The sequence below is a fragment of the Bufo gargarizans genome, chromosome 10 (genome assembly GCF_014858855.1).
Source record: "Bufo gargarizans isolate SCDJY-AF-19 chromosome 10, ASM1485885v1, whole genome shotgun sequence".
NCBI classification, from domain to species: domain Eukaryota; kingdom Metazoa; phylum Chordata; class Amphibia; order Anura; family Bufonidae; genus Bufo; species Bufo gargarizans.
The window spans coordinates 46750096-46762939 of NC_058089.1; the positions used below are offsets into that span (position 1 = coordinate 46750096).

The 12844-nt window shown below is 45.8% G+C and overlaps 1 protein-coding gene across 1 annotated transcript; it reads right to left on the reverse strand.

Annotated features, from left to right (window-relative positions):
- Positions 1–886: 886 nt before the first annotated feature.
- On the reverse strand, positions 887–4277 carry LOC122920983 (MADS-box MEF2 type transcription factor MIG1-like). The gene is made up of 3 exons (XM_044270846.1): positions 3909–4277; positions 1926–2085; positions 887–1824 (listed from the first exon to the last, which is right to left on the reverse strand). The coding sequence occupies exons 1-3, from the start codon at positions 4090–4092 to the stop codon at positions 1011–1013; spliced, it is 1158 nt and encodes a 385-aa protein (XP_044126781.1). The 5' UTR covers positions 4093–4277; the 3' UTR covers positions 887–1010.
- Positions 4278–12844: the final 8567 nt, after the last annotated feature.

A 12844-nucleotide genomic window follows, 5' to 3' on the forward strand; every position in this document is an offset into this window, starting at 1 on the left:
CGTTTTTATGCGCGTTTTTATGCACGTTTTTTGCAATAGTAAACGCGCGTTTGACGCGCGTTTCTGTGATTGACTGCAGTGTTGTCCAATCAGCAAATATCCCTGTGTATATGAAGTTTGGCCAATCCTAGCGCATTGGAGGTGTGAAATTTCATGTGTGTTGGTAGAGTGTGTGGTTTGGAGTCATGGAATGTTATAGACGGCGACGTGTTGCGGCACTTGTTGCAGCTATCCAGCTGGAACGCTTGAGGAGAAGGCGGGACAGCAGGCGACGTTTCTGGGTCCATCCTGTTATTGCAAATAGACAGGAGAGGGGCCAGTTCTGGGCACTGTATGCCAACCTCCGTGCCCATGAGGACCAGTTTTTTGACTACACCAGGATGTCCATCCACAGGTTAGTACGTATACGTGGTTGCAATGCTTTTTCAATGGTTAAGCTAAGTGTTTTGTGATTTTTGTATTGTTAACCATGAACATTTTATTGTTTCCCAGCTTTGACGAGCTCCTGGTGCTGTTGTCCCCTCATTTGCAGCGTCAGGACACCTTCATGCGGGACTGCATCCCACCAGTGGAAAGACTGGTCATTACTTTGCGGTAAGTAGCCTATTATTGTGGCCATTTAAACCATTTGCAGTGTGTTGTGCCATGATCTGAGTTTCGCCCTGTTTCTCTTGCTGTTTGTGACGTATGAGTGTTTGTGCGGGGGGTATGTGATGTGTATGTTGTCAACGTGTGGCATAGATATCCCATACATGCATCATGTATCCACATTTGGCCATGTTTTACCCCTCACTTTCCAAAAATAGTCCAAACAGTTGTTTCAATTTTTTTTAAACTTTGGTGAATGTATTCACATCATACATTTCAAAATCAAATGTGTTTCAACTGTTTTCCAAACAAAGGAGCAATGTAGTCAAAATAACATATAAATAATACCAACAATTTTCAAGATAAGTGCCCTTTTTGGCTCCCAAAACCTTGAGCCGGAGAATTTCCCTCTTCTCCGTTTATCACAGGGTTTCATATTGCGGCCCAGAAAACTCTGCCTCGGGATCCCGCCGTGTCTCTCTGGCTCCGCGAGACTGATTGGCGGGTGGCATTTCAGTGGTGGTGATGGTGGAGGTGCTTGGGCCCGTGCTTGAAGAGGGATATGGGTATGATGTGTGTTGTGTCTGCCATGTCTCAAGAGGGTGTTGTATGTTACTTTGTGTGTATGTGTGTGCTGGGTATGTGTGAGGGTGTTGTTGGGGATGTAGTGGGCCATATTGTGGGGCATATTGTGGGCAATATTGTGCCCCATATTGGTGGCCATATTGTGGTGGCTGCTGTGGTGGCTGCTGTGGTGGCTGCTGTGGTGGATGCTGTGGTGGCTGCTGTGGTGGATGCTGTGGGGGATGCTGTGGGGGATGCTGTGGGGCAGTGCTAGACGTTGCTAGCTCGTAAGGGAGGCAATACTTGTCTATGGTTTTAGTCACCTCCTCCCTTACTTTGGTGATCATATGTCTCGGCACATGCAGCATTTTCTCCTCTAGACTGAGGAGAAAATATGCGTCGCTGCTTAGTTTTGGCACAGGATGTGCCAGGGCATCCAGGCAGCCGATTAGGCGGTCCTCCTGTCTCTCCGTTCTCCTCCTTTTATGTCGGGGCTGCCGAGTTGCCTCTGGTACGGCTTGGCCAGTCTGCATGGGGCTGACGAAAGTCGGAGTGGGGGGGGGGGCTGGAGGACTCATTGGCCCCATAGATGGGCCCGGCTCACTGTCCATTGTGCCCTCGTCCTCTTCCTCATCACCTTGCGCCTGGCTGTGTTCCCAGCTACTATCGGTGCTGTGAAGTGGAAAATATAGGTAAGTATGTTCCCCATATGAAATTGAATGTATGTAATGTCATACCACATCCTCTCCTCAATGTGTATGCCCTTGACTCACCTCCGCATTTCGGTGCACGATATCAAAAACGACATTTGTGCTGCATGCACATAACTGGAGCGTCCGCCTGGGGAGGATCCGCTCCTCTGCTCCTTTTGTTTGCGGCGATGGCGGATAAAGGCATCTTTCAGGCTTTTCCATTTGCCTTTGATAGTGTTGACTATGAAAAAGGAAAAAAAAAACATCCGTTAATATCTCTTTATTTTCGTACATTTGTTTCAGGTATTTAGCTACCGGACAGTCATTGGCCAGTCTCCACTTTGCGTTTCTCATTGGGAAGTCCACAGCCAGCATGATCATCCGTGAAACCTGCGTGGCAATTTGGGACGTCCTTCATCCTGCTGTGATGGCCCAACCACAGAAGGAGGACTGGCTGCAAATTGCGGATCTGTTTTTCCAATCCTGCAATTTCCCAAACTGTGTCGGCGCAATAGACGGGAAGCATATCCGCGTTCAGAAGCCCATAAGGAGCGGGAGTCAATTTTTTAATTATAAAAAATATTTTTCTTTTGTGCTTTTTGCGGTGGCTGATGCAAACTATTGCTTCCGATACATTGATGTGGGGTCCTACGGCAGCAGCTCAGACTCCGCAGTTTTCGGGCATTCGGCCTTTGGGCAAATGCTCACTAATAATGAGCTGGACCTCCCGGGGAACACCACACTGCCTGGGACCACTTTTCCCGCTATGCCCTTCGTTTTTGTGGGGGACGAGGCCTTTGCGCTGGGGGACCATCTGATGAGGCCGTACTCCAGCCGGGGACTCTCCATTGCCAGGCGTGTATTTAATTACCGGCTGACAAGGGCACGCAGGGTGGTGGAGTGCGCCTTTGGAATTTTAGCGAACAAATGGCGCTTTCTCCATTCGCCCATTTATTTCAAATTGGAGACCGCTATCTCGGCCGTGAAGGCAGCGTGTGCTCTGCACAATTTTGTACGTCTACGGGATGGGTATAATTTCGAAGATTCCCTCAGCCATTCGTTGGAGAGTCGGAATCAGAGTGGTGTGCGTGGGACCCGGCACGGTGCAGCTGTCCGGGACCACTTCAACACATATTTTGTGAGCCCACATGGGGCGTTACCATGGCAGTTGGAAGCCATCTAAGTTTCTGTTCATTTATATTTTTTGACAGAAAAGTGTGTTTACATATTATTTGATTTTCTAATTTGTTTGATTATGACTAGGGCTAAAAGAAAAATTTGGAAACGATCTTTTGTGCATTTGTTTTTTTTTTTCCTATATAGTGCCCCTTGAGGATGCCCCTATAGTGGCCATCAATAGTCGCCCATTAACAAGGGTTTAGAAATATGGGCGAAATTATGTGTCCCATTTAAGTGGCCAATACTCGGCCAGTAGAATATAAGCCAAGGAGGGTGAAATAACGGATCCCATCAAGGTGCCCAATACTGGCACGTTACAAACCCAAACACCTAACATATGCCTTGCCACCCATAGCCCACAAACAGTCTCATTCTAAAAAATACACAATATCAATAACAACTTAGGATTCAAATCCCTCAAGCCAAACTTAGGCCTACATTTCAAAATGCTACTACATTTGCGGATTGAAAGAGCGCAGTCTGGCACAAGATAGTGGAACCACTGCAAATTGATCATACTGGCCCATTGCATTGTACCAGAATGTGGGGGAGGGTGAACCAGGACAGTACTAAAAAATAAAGGGGCGAGGGGACACTATTACAACATGTAATGTGCACATTATTCTTTGTAAACTAAGGCCATTGAGTGCCCATATACAAGAACAGGGATGGTGATGCTGCGTCCCTCTAGCTGTTGCTAAACAATCCAAGTCCATGCATGCCTGCACAGGCTCCAGCAAGTAAAATACAGGGCAGCATTTGTGGAGGTGGCGTTTGACAACAGCTGGAGGGCTGCAGGTAGAGCTGGCCAGGGCTATTACATATAGTTGGGACACCACTGCACACAAGGAGTTTACTTTCACTTTACAACACACATGGACATACCTTTTCCCTGTTTCACTGTCTTGGTTAAACTGCTCCAATCTGGCCAGATGCTTTTGGCAATATCCTCCCAGGCCTGCTGCCTGCTCCTCCGATTTTTGTAGTTGCCATCCTGTGTGTCATACAGGCAGCGTTTGGCTTGCACCAGCCTGATGAGGGTCTCTGTGTCACAGCCGGACTCCTCCATGCTGGCTTCTCTCCAAAACTGTGCTTTGCACCTGGTGTTGTGCCTTTTCCAGCATGTTGCAAAATCCAAGACGCGCGTTCGAACGCGCGTTTTATGTGTCAAAAACGCGCTAAAATCAAGCGTTGCGCGTTCCCATTGAAGTCTATGGGCCAAAACGCGCGACAAACGCCCAAAAAAAAGCTCAAGCACTTGTTTGAGCGTCGGGCGTTTTACAGCGCGTTTGAACGCGCTGTAAAACGCTCATGTGTGAACCCTTCCCATAGGGAAGCATTGGATTTCATGTCTTGAGCGTTTTACAGCGCGTTTGAACGCGCTGTAAAACGCTCAGGTGTGAACCCAGGGTAAACAGAACTCTGCTTCGGTTCAGAGGTTCTAGACGGGACCGAAGCAGAGTTCGGTTTCAAGTGCTTTTCCACTTAAAAAATCAACTACCTGAGTTATTCAATGGAGTCTCATGCAACTTCATGAATAACTGACTTCGGCTCCTCGGAGCCCATACATTCTAAGACTGTACGTAGTCTAATCACTGTACAGTATTAATCTGAAGTTTTAAACAAAGTGCCTTCGGATGAAGCCTCCAACGCTCACTGCGCTTGACACTGACAATGGCCTAATGGACGCTCACATTACACCGCCCTGCTGATCTGTGAGGAACAGCATTTACTGCTACAAGGGGGACTCCCTGTACAGTGCTTTAACCCCTTTCTGACCACCCAACGTAAATATACAGTCCTGATCAAAAGTTTGAGACCACTTGAAAAATGGCAAAAAAAATCCTTTTTAGCATGGCTGGATCTTAACAAGGTTCCAAGTAGAGCTTCAGCATGCAACAAGAAGAAATGAGAGCGAGACCAAACATTTTTTGAGCATTCAATTTAATGAAAACAACGAATAATCTGAAACCGGCTGTTTTTCAGCTGATCAAAAGTTTAGGACCACACCTCCAAAAAAAAAAAAAAAGAAATCCAACTTCCAAACATAAACTCCGTAATGAGTAGCTCCACCGTTATTGTTTCGGCATGCTTGATGCAAGCGTTTCCATGAGGTGAGTGGGAACATTTCTCCAAGTGGTGAAGACGGCCGCACGAAGGCCATCTACTGTCTGGAACTGTTGTCCATTTTTGTAAACTTCCCTTTGCCATCCATCCCCAAAGGTTCTCAATTGGATTTACATCAGGGGAACACGCAGGATGGGCCAAAAGAGTGATGTTATTCTCCTGGAAGAAGTCCTTGTCCTGCGGGCATTGTGTACTGTAGCGTTGCCCTGTTGAAGACCCCAGTCGTTACCACACAGACGAGGGCCCTCAGTCATGAGGAATGCTCTCTGCAACATCTGGACATAGCCAGCGGCCGTTTGACCAGGGCTGTGGAGTCGGTAGATAAATGGTCCGACTCCTCAGTTTTTGGTACTTCCGACTCCTTTGTATTTAATATGCGAATGTCATTACCACAGAACTACTGGCCAGGAAGCCGCTGCCTTCTCCGCTGTGTGCTGATCTGCTGATGATCGGGCAGTGGGGGATCCAGGACGGGGCATTTATTGTAAAACATGATTTCCCCAGTAGAATCCCATAGTCATGTTTAAGCTAACAATCGAGTTTACAAGTTTTTATAGCCTTAGCTGAATGGCAGCAGTTTTTCTGATGGTTTACAGCTTCAGTCTTGAGCTATTGACCATCCATTCCCTTATACAAGTGTCTCTGGTCCTGCAAAAAACATATTTACTTAATCAGCTATCAGTGAGAGGCTAGGAGGTTAACCATGGACGTTGCGTTCCCTGTAACAGCGGAACACAACACAATGGAAAGTATAAGTATTGCCGCTCCTTAACTGTGCGTTGCCTGCCATATAGTGAAGCATATGAAAAGCATGCTTCTTCATGGTCACTTAACGTGTTCGTTTTGCGGTAACGTGACGCACTGCATGCACGGGCCTTTATTCTTACAGTAGAGAAGTACCATATTTATCACAAAAGTGGGGGGAAAATAGCAGTGCGTCTTATGGGGGTGAATGCTACGACCGTCCGGTGAATAGGCTGAGAGGGAGGAGGGGCTGGGGGCCGGCATCTGTTTCTGTAATGGCAGCGGGGCCCGGTGCAGTCACTGTATTCTACTACACCGGGCCCCGCTCACTGCAGTATACGGTAATCATATCTAACTTGTGGGTATTGTTAAAGTATTCCAATCATCTTAAAAACTTCTTGGCAGTCAGGAGGCCGGGCGGGCGCTCGTAGCGTAGCTCACTGCGTCACGCGCCTGCTCCGCCGACTTTATGAATGAAGCAGGCACCGGGCCCCGCTGCCATTACAGAAACAGAGGCCGGGCCCCATTCACTACACAGGGACACTGTTATGGGGGGGATCTGTGGATGACACATAAGATAAGATGCTATATATGTGTCATCCACAGATGCCCCCACAATGATCCCCCATAACAGTGCCACCCACAGATGCCCCCATAACAGTGCCACCCACAGACCACCATTAGTTCAAAAGCACACCTTTTGGTTAAAAATATTTTTTTTCTTATTTTCCTCCTCAAAAACCTAGGTGTGTCTTATAGGGTGAAAAATATGGTAATTAATTATAACTTTTTGTGAATTGGGACATTTAAACTTGCTTTTTTTTATTTTTATTCCAATTTAAATCTAGTAGGGATTGGAGTCGGTTCATTTTTTGCCAACTCCGACTCCAGGTACCCAAAATTGCCTCTGACTCCACAGCCCTGCATTTGACGCCCCTGCACTTCTTGAAGCTCCATTGTTCCACTGAAGGAAAAAGCACCCCAGACCATTATGGCGCCCCCTCCACTGTGGCGCGTAGAAAACATCTCAGGTGGGATCTGCTCGTCATGCCAGTAACGTTGGAAACCATCAGGACCATCAAGGTTAAATTTTTTCTCATCAGAGAATAAAACTTTCTTCCACCTTTGAATGTCCCATGTTTGGTGTTTTCTTGCAAAGTCCAAACGAGCAGTTCTGTGGCGTTCAAGGAGACGAGGTCTTTGAAGACGTTTTTTGTTTTTGAAGCCCTTCAGTCTCAGATGCCGTCTGATGGTTATGGGGCTGCAGTCAGCACCAGTAAGGGCCTTAATTTGGGTCGAGGATCGTCCAGTGTCTTGACGGACAGCCAACTGGATCCTCCGGCTCAGTGCTGGTGAAATGCTTTTGGGTCTAACACTTGACTTTTTTTTGTTCCATAACCCTCAGGATCATAAAAAATGATAATTCCAAATGACTGTCTTACTGCGTCCCACCTGTGTCCCCCCCAGCTTATGCAGTTCAGCAACCCGACCACGTTCAAAAAGGGAGAGTTTTTTTGCCTTTGTCATCACAACGTGTGACTACCTGACAGAGAATGACAATGAATCCACAGATTTGGCCTTTTAAGGCCCCTTTCACACGGGTGAGATTTCCGCCCGGGTGCAATACGTTCACCTCACGCACTGAATCCAGACCCATTCATTTCTATGGGGCTGTGCACACGAACAGTGATTTTCACGCATCACTTGTGTGTTGCGTGAAAATCGCAGCATGCTCTATATTGTGTGTTTGCCACGCAACGCATTCCCCATAGAAGTGAATGGGGCTGCGTGAAAATCGCAAGCAAGTGCGGATGCGGTGCGATTTTCACGCACGGTTGCTAGGAGACGATCGGGATGGAGACCCGATCATTATTATTTTCCCTTATACCATGGTTATAAGGGAAAATAATAGTATTCTGAATACAGAATGCATAGTATAATAGGGCTGGAGGGGTTAAAAATAATAATAATTTAACTCACCTTAATCCACTTGATCGCTCAGCCGGCATCTCTTCTGTCTTCTTCTTTGCTGTGTGCAGGAAAAGGACCTGTGGTGACGTCACTCCGGTCATCACATGATCCATCACCATGGTAAAAGATCATGTGACGGACCATGTGATGACCGCAGTGACGTCACCACAGGTCCTTTTCCTGCACACAGCAAAAAAGAAGACGGAAGAGAAGCCGGGCTACGCGATCAAGTGGATTAAGGTGAGTTAAAAATTATTATTTTTTTAACCCCTCCAGCACTATTGCACTATGCATTCTGTATTAAGAATGCTATTATTTTCCCTTATAACCATGTTATAAGGGAAAATAATACAATCTACCGAACACCGATCCCGAACTTCTGTGAAGAAGTTCGGGTTTGGGTACCAAACATGCAGATTTTTCTCACGCGCGTGCAAAACGCATTACAATGTTTTGCACTCGCGTGGAAAAATCACGCATGTTCCCGCAACGCCCGTGTGAAAGAGGCCTAAAGGCATGTGGTCCGAAAATTTGGATCAGCTGAAAAACAGCCTGTTTCAGTTTAATCGTTATTTTTAATTAATTGAATGCTCAAAAAATGTTTTGTCACACTCTCATTTCTTCTTGTTGCATATTGAAGCTCTACTTGGAACCTTGTTAAGATCCAACAATGTAAAATATGATTTTTTGCCATTTTTCAAGTAGTCTTAAACTTTTGATCAGGATTGTACCTCGGTGGGTGGGTATTTAAATATGGTGGCCGCTCGTGAGCACCATAGCTGCTGGGTGCTGTTTTAACCCCTTAAGGACCCATGACGTACATGTACTTCATGAGGTCTGGGGGAAGATCGGGGTGGAATCGCTGCACCATGGGTGCTCTTACCGGCAGGCAGCTATGCCCTGCAGCTCCAAGCGCTGCGATTGGATGATCAATGTGTCGTCACATCGCAGCACAGGAAGCTGTCAGCAGCTGCTGGGAGGAGGTCAGAGGACAGTGGCCGGTGCTGAACTGGTCAGCACCGGTCACCTCCGAGGTGAGGCAGGGAACACCAGTGTTTTGGGTCCCCTGCCAGCGCTGCGATTGGCTGAAACAACGCTCCAGCCAATGGCAGCGCTATAGCTGCACAGGAAGAGGCAGAACGTCCCTGCAAGCAACCATTCTAGCTAGTGACTGCTTGCAGATAGGTTCTGTGGCTTGCTGGGACTTGTGCTGTACCACCACTACGAATTTAACGCCTTTGCTGCTGAAAAGAAGAAAGAACAACAACATCTGGAATGGCTGCACAATTTTTGCAGTCCCCCCCATCCTTTTTTTAAGGACACCATTTGGTCCGTGCATTTATTTATTTTTTTAACCATTTTCCAGCTCTGCGTCACTTTTTCTGTTTGCAACCTATGACCGCCAAGTGCTTTTCAGTGCGTACCTGCCTGATCAGCACCTGCGGACTATTTGTGCAGATTTTTTGGCAAATTCTTTTCATATAAAATTTTTGGGGGTTAAAAAAGAACTGGTAGTTAGGGCTTTATATAAATATATATAGAGTTATATATTTCTATATAGATATAAGTAAAATATTTTAGCCAATGTAGTAACGTTTTATACGATCTTTGGTGCTCTGCAGCGCGCACAATCAGTAGTGTGCTCAGTAGCATTTGCACATTTGAGGTTTTTTTTCTTTTTCACATTTGTGTGTGAAAAAATAACTGCAGTTAGTGGTAGTTAGTTTTAGTTAGTTAGATAGATACATATATATATCCATCTCAATTTCAGTTAGTCAGTTTAGATTTCAGCACGAACGCACCATCTGTGTATGTGCATTTTGCAACCACTGAGCACCGATCAGTAGTGTCCATTACTGATCGCGTCTGCTCAGTTTGCGCTGCAAGTAATTTTTATTTTTTTTTTGCTGAAAATGTTTTTATTTTTTTTAGAACTTTTCTTCTAAATTTAAATTTCAAATTTATTACAAGCCCCTTCACGTGTGAAAACACTACATACACTCCCCACACTAAATAAAGGTTTACACGTTTCACACCTCAATAAAATAAAAATGTCCCATTCATCCCAACGACTATATTCAGCTGAAGGGGCATACGCCATGCTTGCCTCCGATACAGAGTCTGCCAGTGAGGAAGAAGAGGATGCCACTTTCCTCTACCCCCTCATCCTCATCCGCTGATGAGGGACCCTTTAGACCAGGCATGCTCAACCTGCGGCCCTCCAGCTGTTGTAAAACTACAACTCCCACAATGCCCTGACGTAGGCTGTTTGGGCATGCTGGGAGTTGTAGTTTTGCAACAGCTGGAGGGCCGCAGGTTGAGCATGCCTGCTTTAGAAGGTGCCCCAGGGTAGCAGCGGAGGCAGCCCCCCAGAGTGAGCCCACATGGACCCCACCCCCTGACCATTATCAGCCCCAAATTCCGGAGTTCGTGGGCCACTCAGGAATTCTGATAGATTGTGCGGACTTCGCTGAGCTAGATTTTTTTCAAAATCTTCTCTGAAAATTTTGTAAATCTAATGGTGACCGAAACCAATTTAGACGCCCAACAATTCATTGCTCAGAACCCGAGTTCTCCATACGCTAGACCCCTAGGTTGGACCCCAGTAGATGCAGCAGAGATGATGAAGTTTTGGGGACTCGTGCTGCATATGGGCGTAGTAAAGAAGCCAAACGTTAGACAATATTGGAATTCTGACATTTTCTACCAGACTCCAATTTTCAGTCAGACCATGAACCCGAAGCGGTTTGAATGGCAGCTAAAACCCATGTCTCTGTAGGTAACACATAGAAAAGGTCTATCTGGTGTATGGGAAATAGACAGTTCTCTGTGAGCAGGCTAAACGCCATGTCTGAAGAGGACCTCACCAGCAGGAGAACCTCTCTGTATATAACACATAGAAAAGGTCCGTCTGGTGTATGGGAAATAGACAGGTCACTGTGAGCAGGCTAAACTCCATGTCTGAAGAGGACCTCACCAGCAGGAGAACCTCTCTGTATATAACACATAGAAAAGGTCCGTCTGGTGTATGGGAAATAGACAGTTCACTGTGAGCAGGCTAAACTCCATACCTGAAGAGGACCTCACCAGCAGGAAAACCTCTTTGTATATAACACATAGAAAAGGTCCGTCTGGTGTATGGGAAATAGACATTACACTGTTAGCAGGCTAAACTCCATGTCTGAAGAGGACCTCACCAGCAGGAGAACCTCTCTGTATATAACACATAGAAAAGGTCCGTCTGGTGTATGGGAAATAGACAGTTCACTGTGAGCAGGCTAAACGCCATGACTGAAGAGGACCTCACCAGCAGGAGAACCTCTCTGTATATAACACATAGAAAAGGTCCGTCTGGTGTATGGGAAATAGACAGTTCACTGTGAGCAGGCTAAACTCCATGCCTGAAGAGGACCTCACCAGCAGGAGAACCTCTCTATATATAACACATAGAAAAGGTCCGTCTGGTGTATGGGAAATAGACAGTTCACTGTGAGCAGGCTAAACTCCATGTCTGAAGAGGACCTCTCCAGCAGGAGAACCTCTCTGTATATAACACATAGAAAAGGTCAGTCTGGTGTATGGGAAATAGACAGTACACTGTTAGCAGGCTAAACTCCATGTCTGAAGAGGACCTCACCAGCAGGAGAACCTCTCTGTATATAACACATAGAAAAGGTCAGTCTGGTGTATGGGAAATAGACAGTACACTGTGAGCAGGCTAAACTCAATACCTGAAGAGGACCTCACCAGCAGGAGAACCTCTCTGTATATAACACATAGAAAAGGTCCGTCTGGTGTATGGGAAATAGACATTACACTGTTAGCAGGCTAAACTCCATACCTGAAGAGGACCTCACCAGCAGGAGGACCTCTCTGTAGGTAACACATAGAAAAGGTCCATCTGGTGTATGGGAAATAGACAGTTTTCTGTGAGCAGGCTAAACTCCATGTCTGAAGAGGACCTCACCAGCAGGAGAACCTCTCTGTATATAACACATAGAAAAGGTCCGTCTGGTGTATGGGAAATAGACAGTTCACTGTGAGCAGGCTAAACTCCATGTCTGAAGAGGACCTCACCAGCAGGAGAACCTCTCTGTATATAACACATAGACAAGGTCCGTCTGGTGTATGGGAAATAGACAGTTCACAGTGAGCAGGCTAAACTCCATGTCTGAAGAGGACCTAACAAGCAGCAGATCTGATGGGGCTCATGCTGAGCTTTCCTTTGACCATGATGATGATGGTGAAATCACAGGTTACCGCCAGAGTATTGCAATCTGGATGTATAATTTGATGGTAACATTTCACAGATAACACTTGATGAATAGAAAATTTGAGCCGATACTTTCGTTTTCTCGGACACTGGAAGGCGGACATTTCTCAGTGATTAGAGGCTCCTCTGCAGCATCATCTGAGCTCAGACCCTGTTCTAACAGGACTCGGGGTGAAGGGCGTCCATGATATGGATTCACGTTTTATAGTGATATTAAACAGTTAGGCCTCCTGCACACAAAAGTTTTTTGTTTCCGTTTGGCAAAAGGCTTTTTAAATCCCATATATGGAAAAAAACTGAATGTACTCCGTATGCATTCAGTTAACGTTTTTCAGTTCAAAGATAGAACAGGTCATATTATTGCCCGCAAATCATGTTCCGTGGCTCCATTCAAGTCAATGGGGCTGTAAAATGAACGGATACAGAATGCATCCGTATGTTTTCCGTATTTGTTCAATTTTTTGATAAACCGTCTATTGAAAATTTTATGCCCAGCGGAATTTTAGAATGTAATTACTGTATATGCCTTGTTTAAGTTCCTCAAAAAACGCAAACCAAACAGAAAAACGGAACGGAAACTGAGACAGTACTGAAACAAAAAAAATTTAAAAACGTATCCTTTTAAAACGGACTTCAAAACCATCCGGTCTTCTGCAGGAGGCCTTATAAGGATTAAAAATAAAAATGATATTTTCTACCACTCATC

Coding starts and splice junctions, on each gene's coding strand:
- LOC122920983 (XM_044270846.1), bottom strand. CDS start 4,092: ATGGAGGAGTCCGGCTGTGACACAGAGACCCTCATCAGGCTGGTGCAA. Junction 2,086..3,908: donor GACAGTGAAACAGGGAAAAG/GTATGTCCATGT, acceptor CCTTTTTCATAG/TCAACACTATCAAAGGCAAA. Junction 1,825..1,925: donor TCGTGCACCGAAATGCGGAG/GTGAGTCAAGGG, acceptor TCCACTTCACAG/CACCGATAGTAGCTGGGAAC.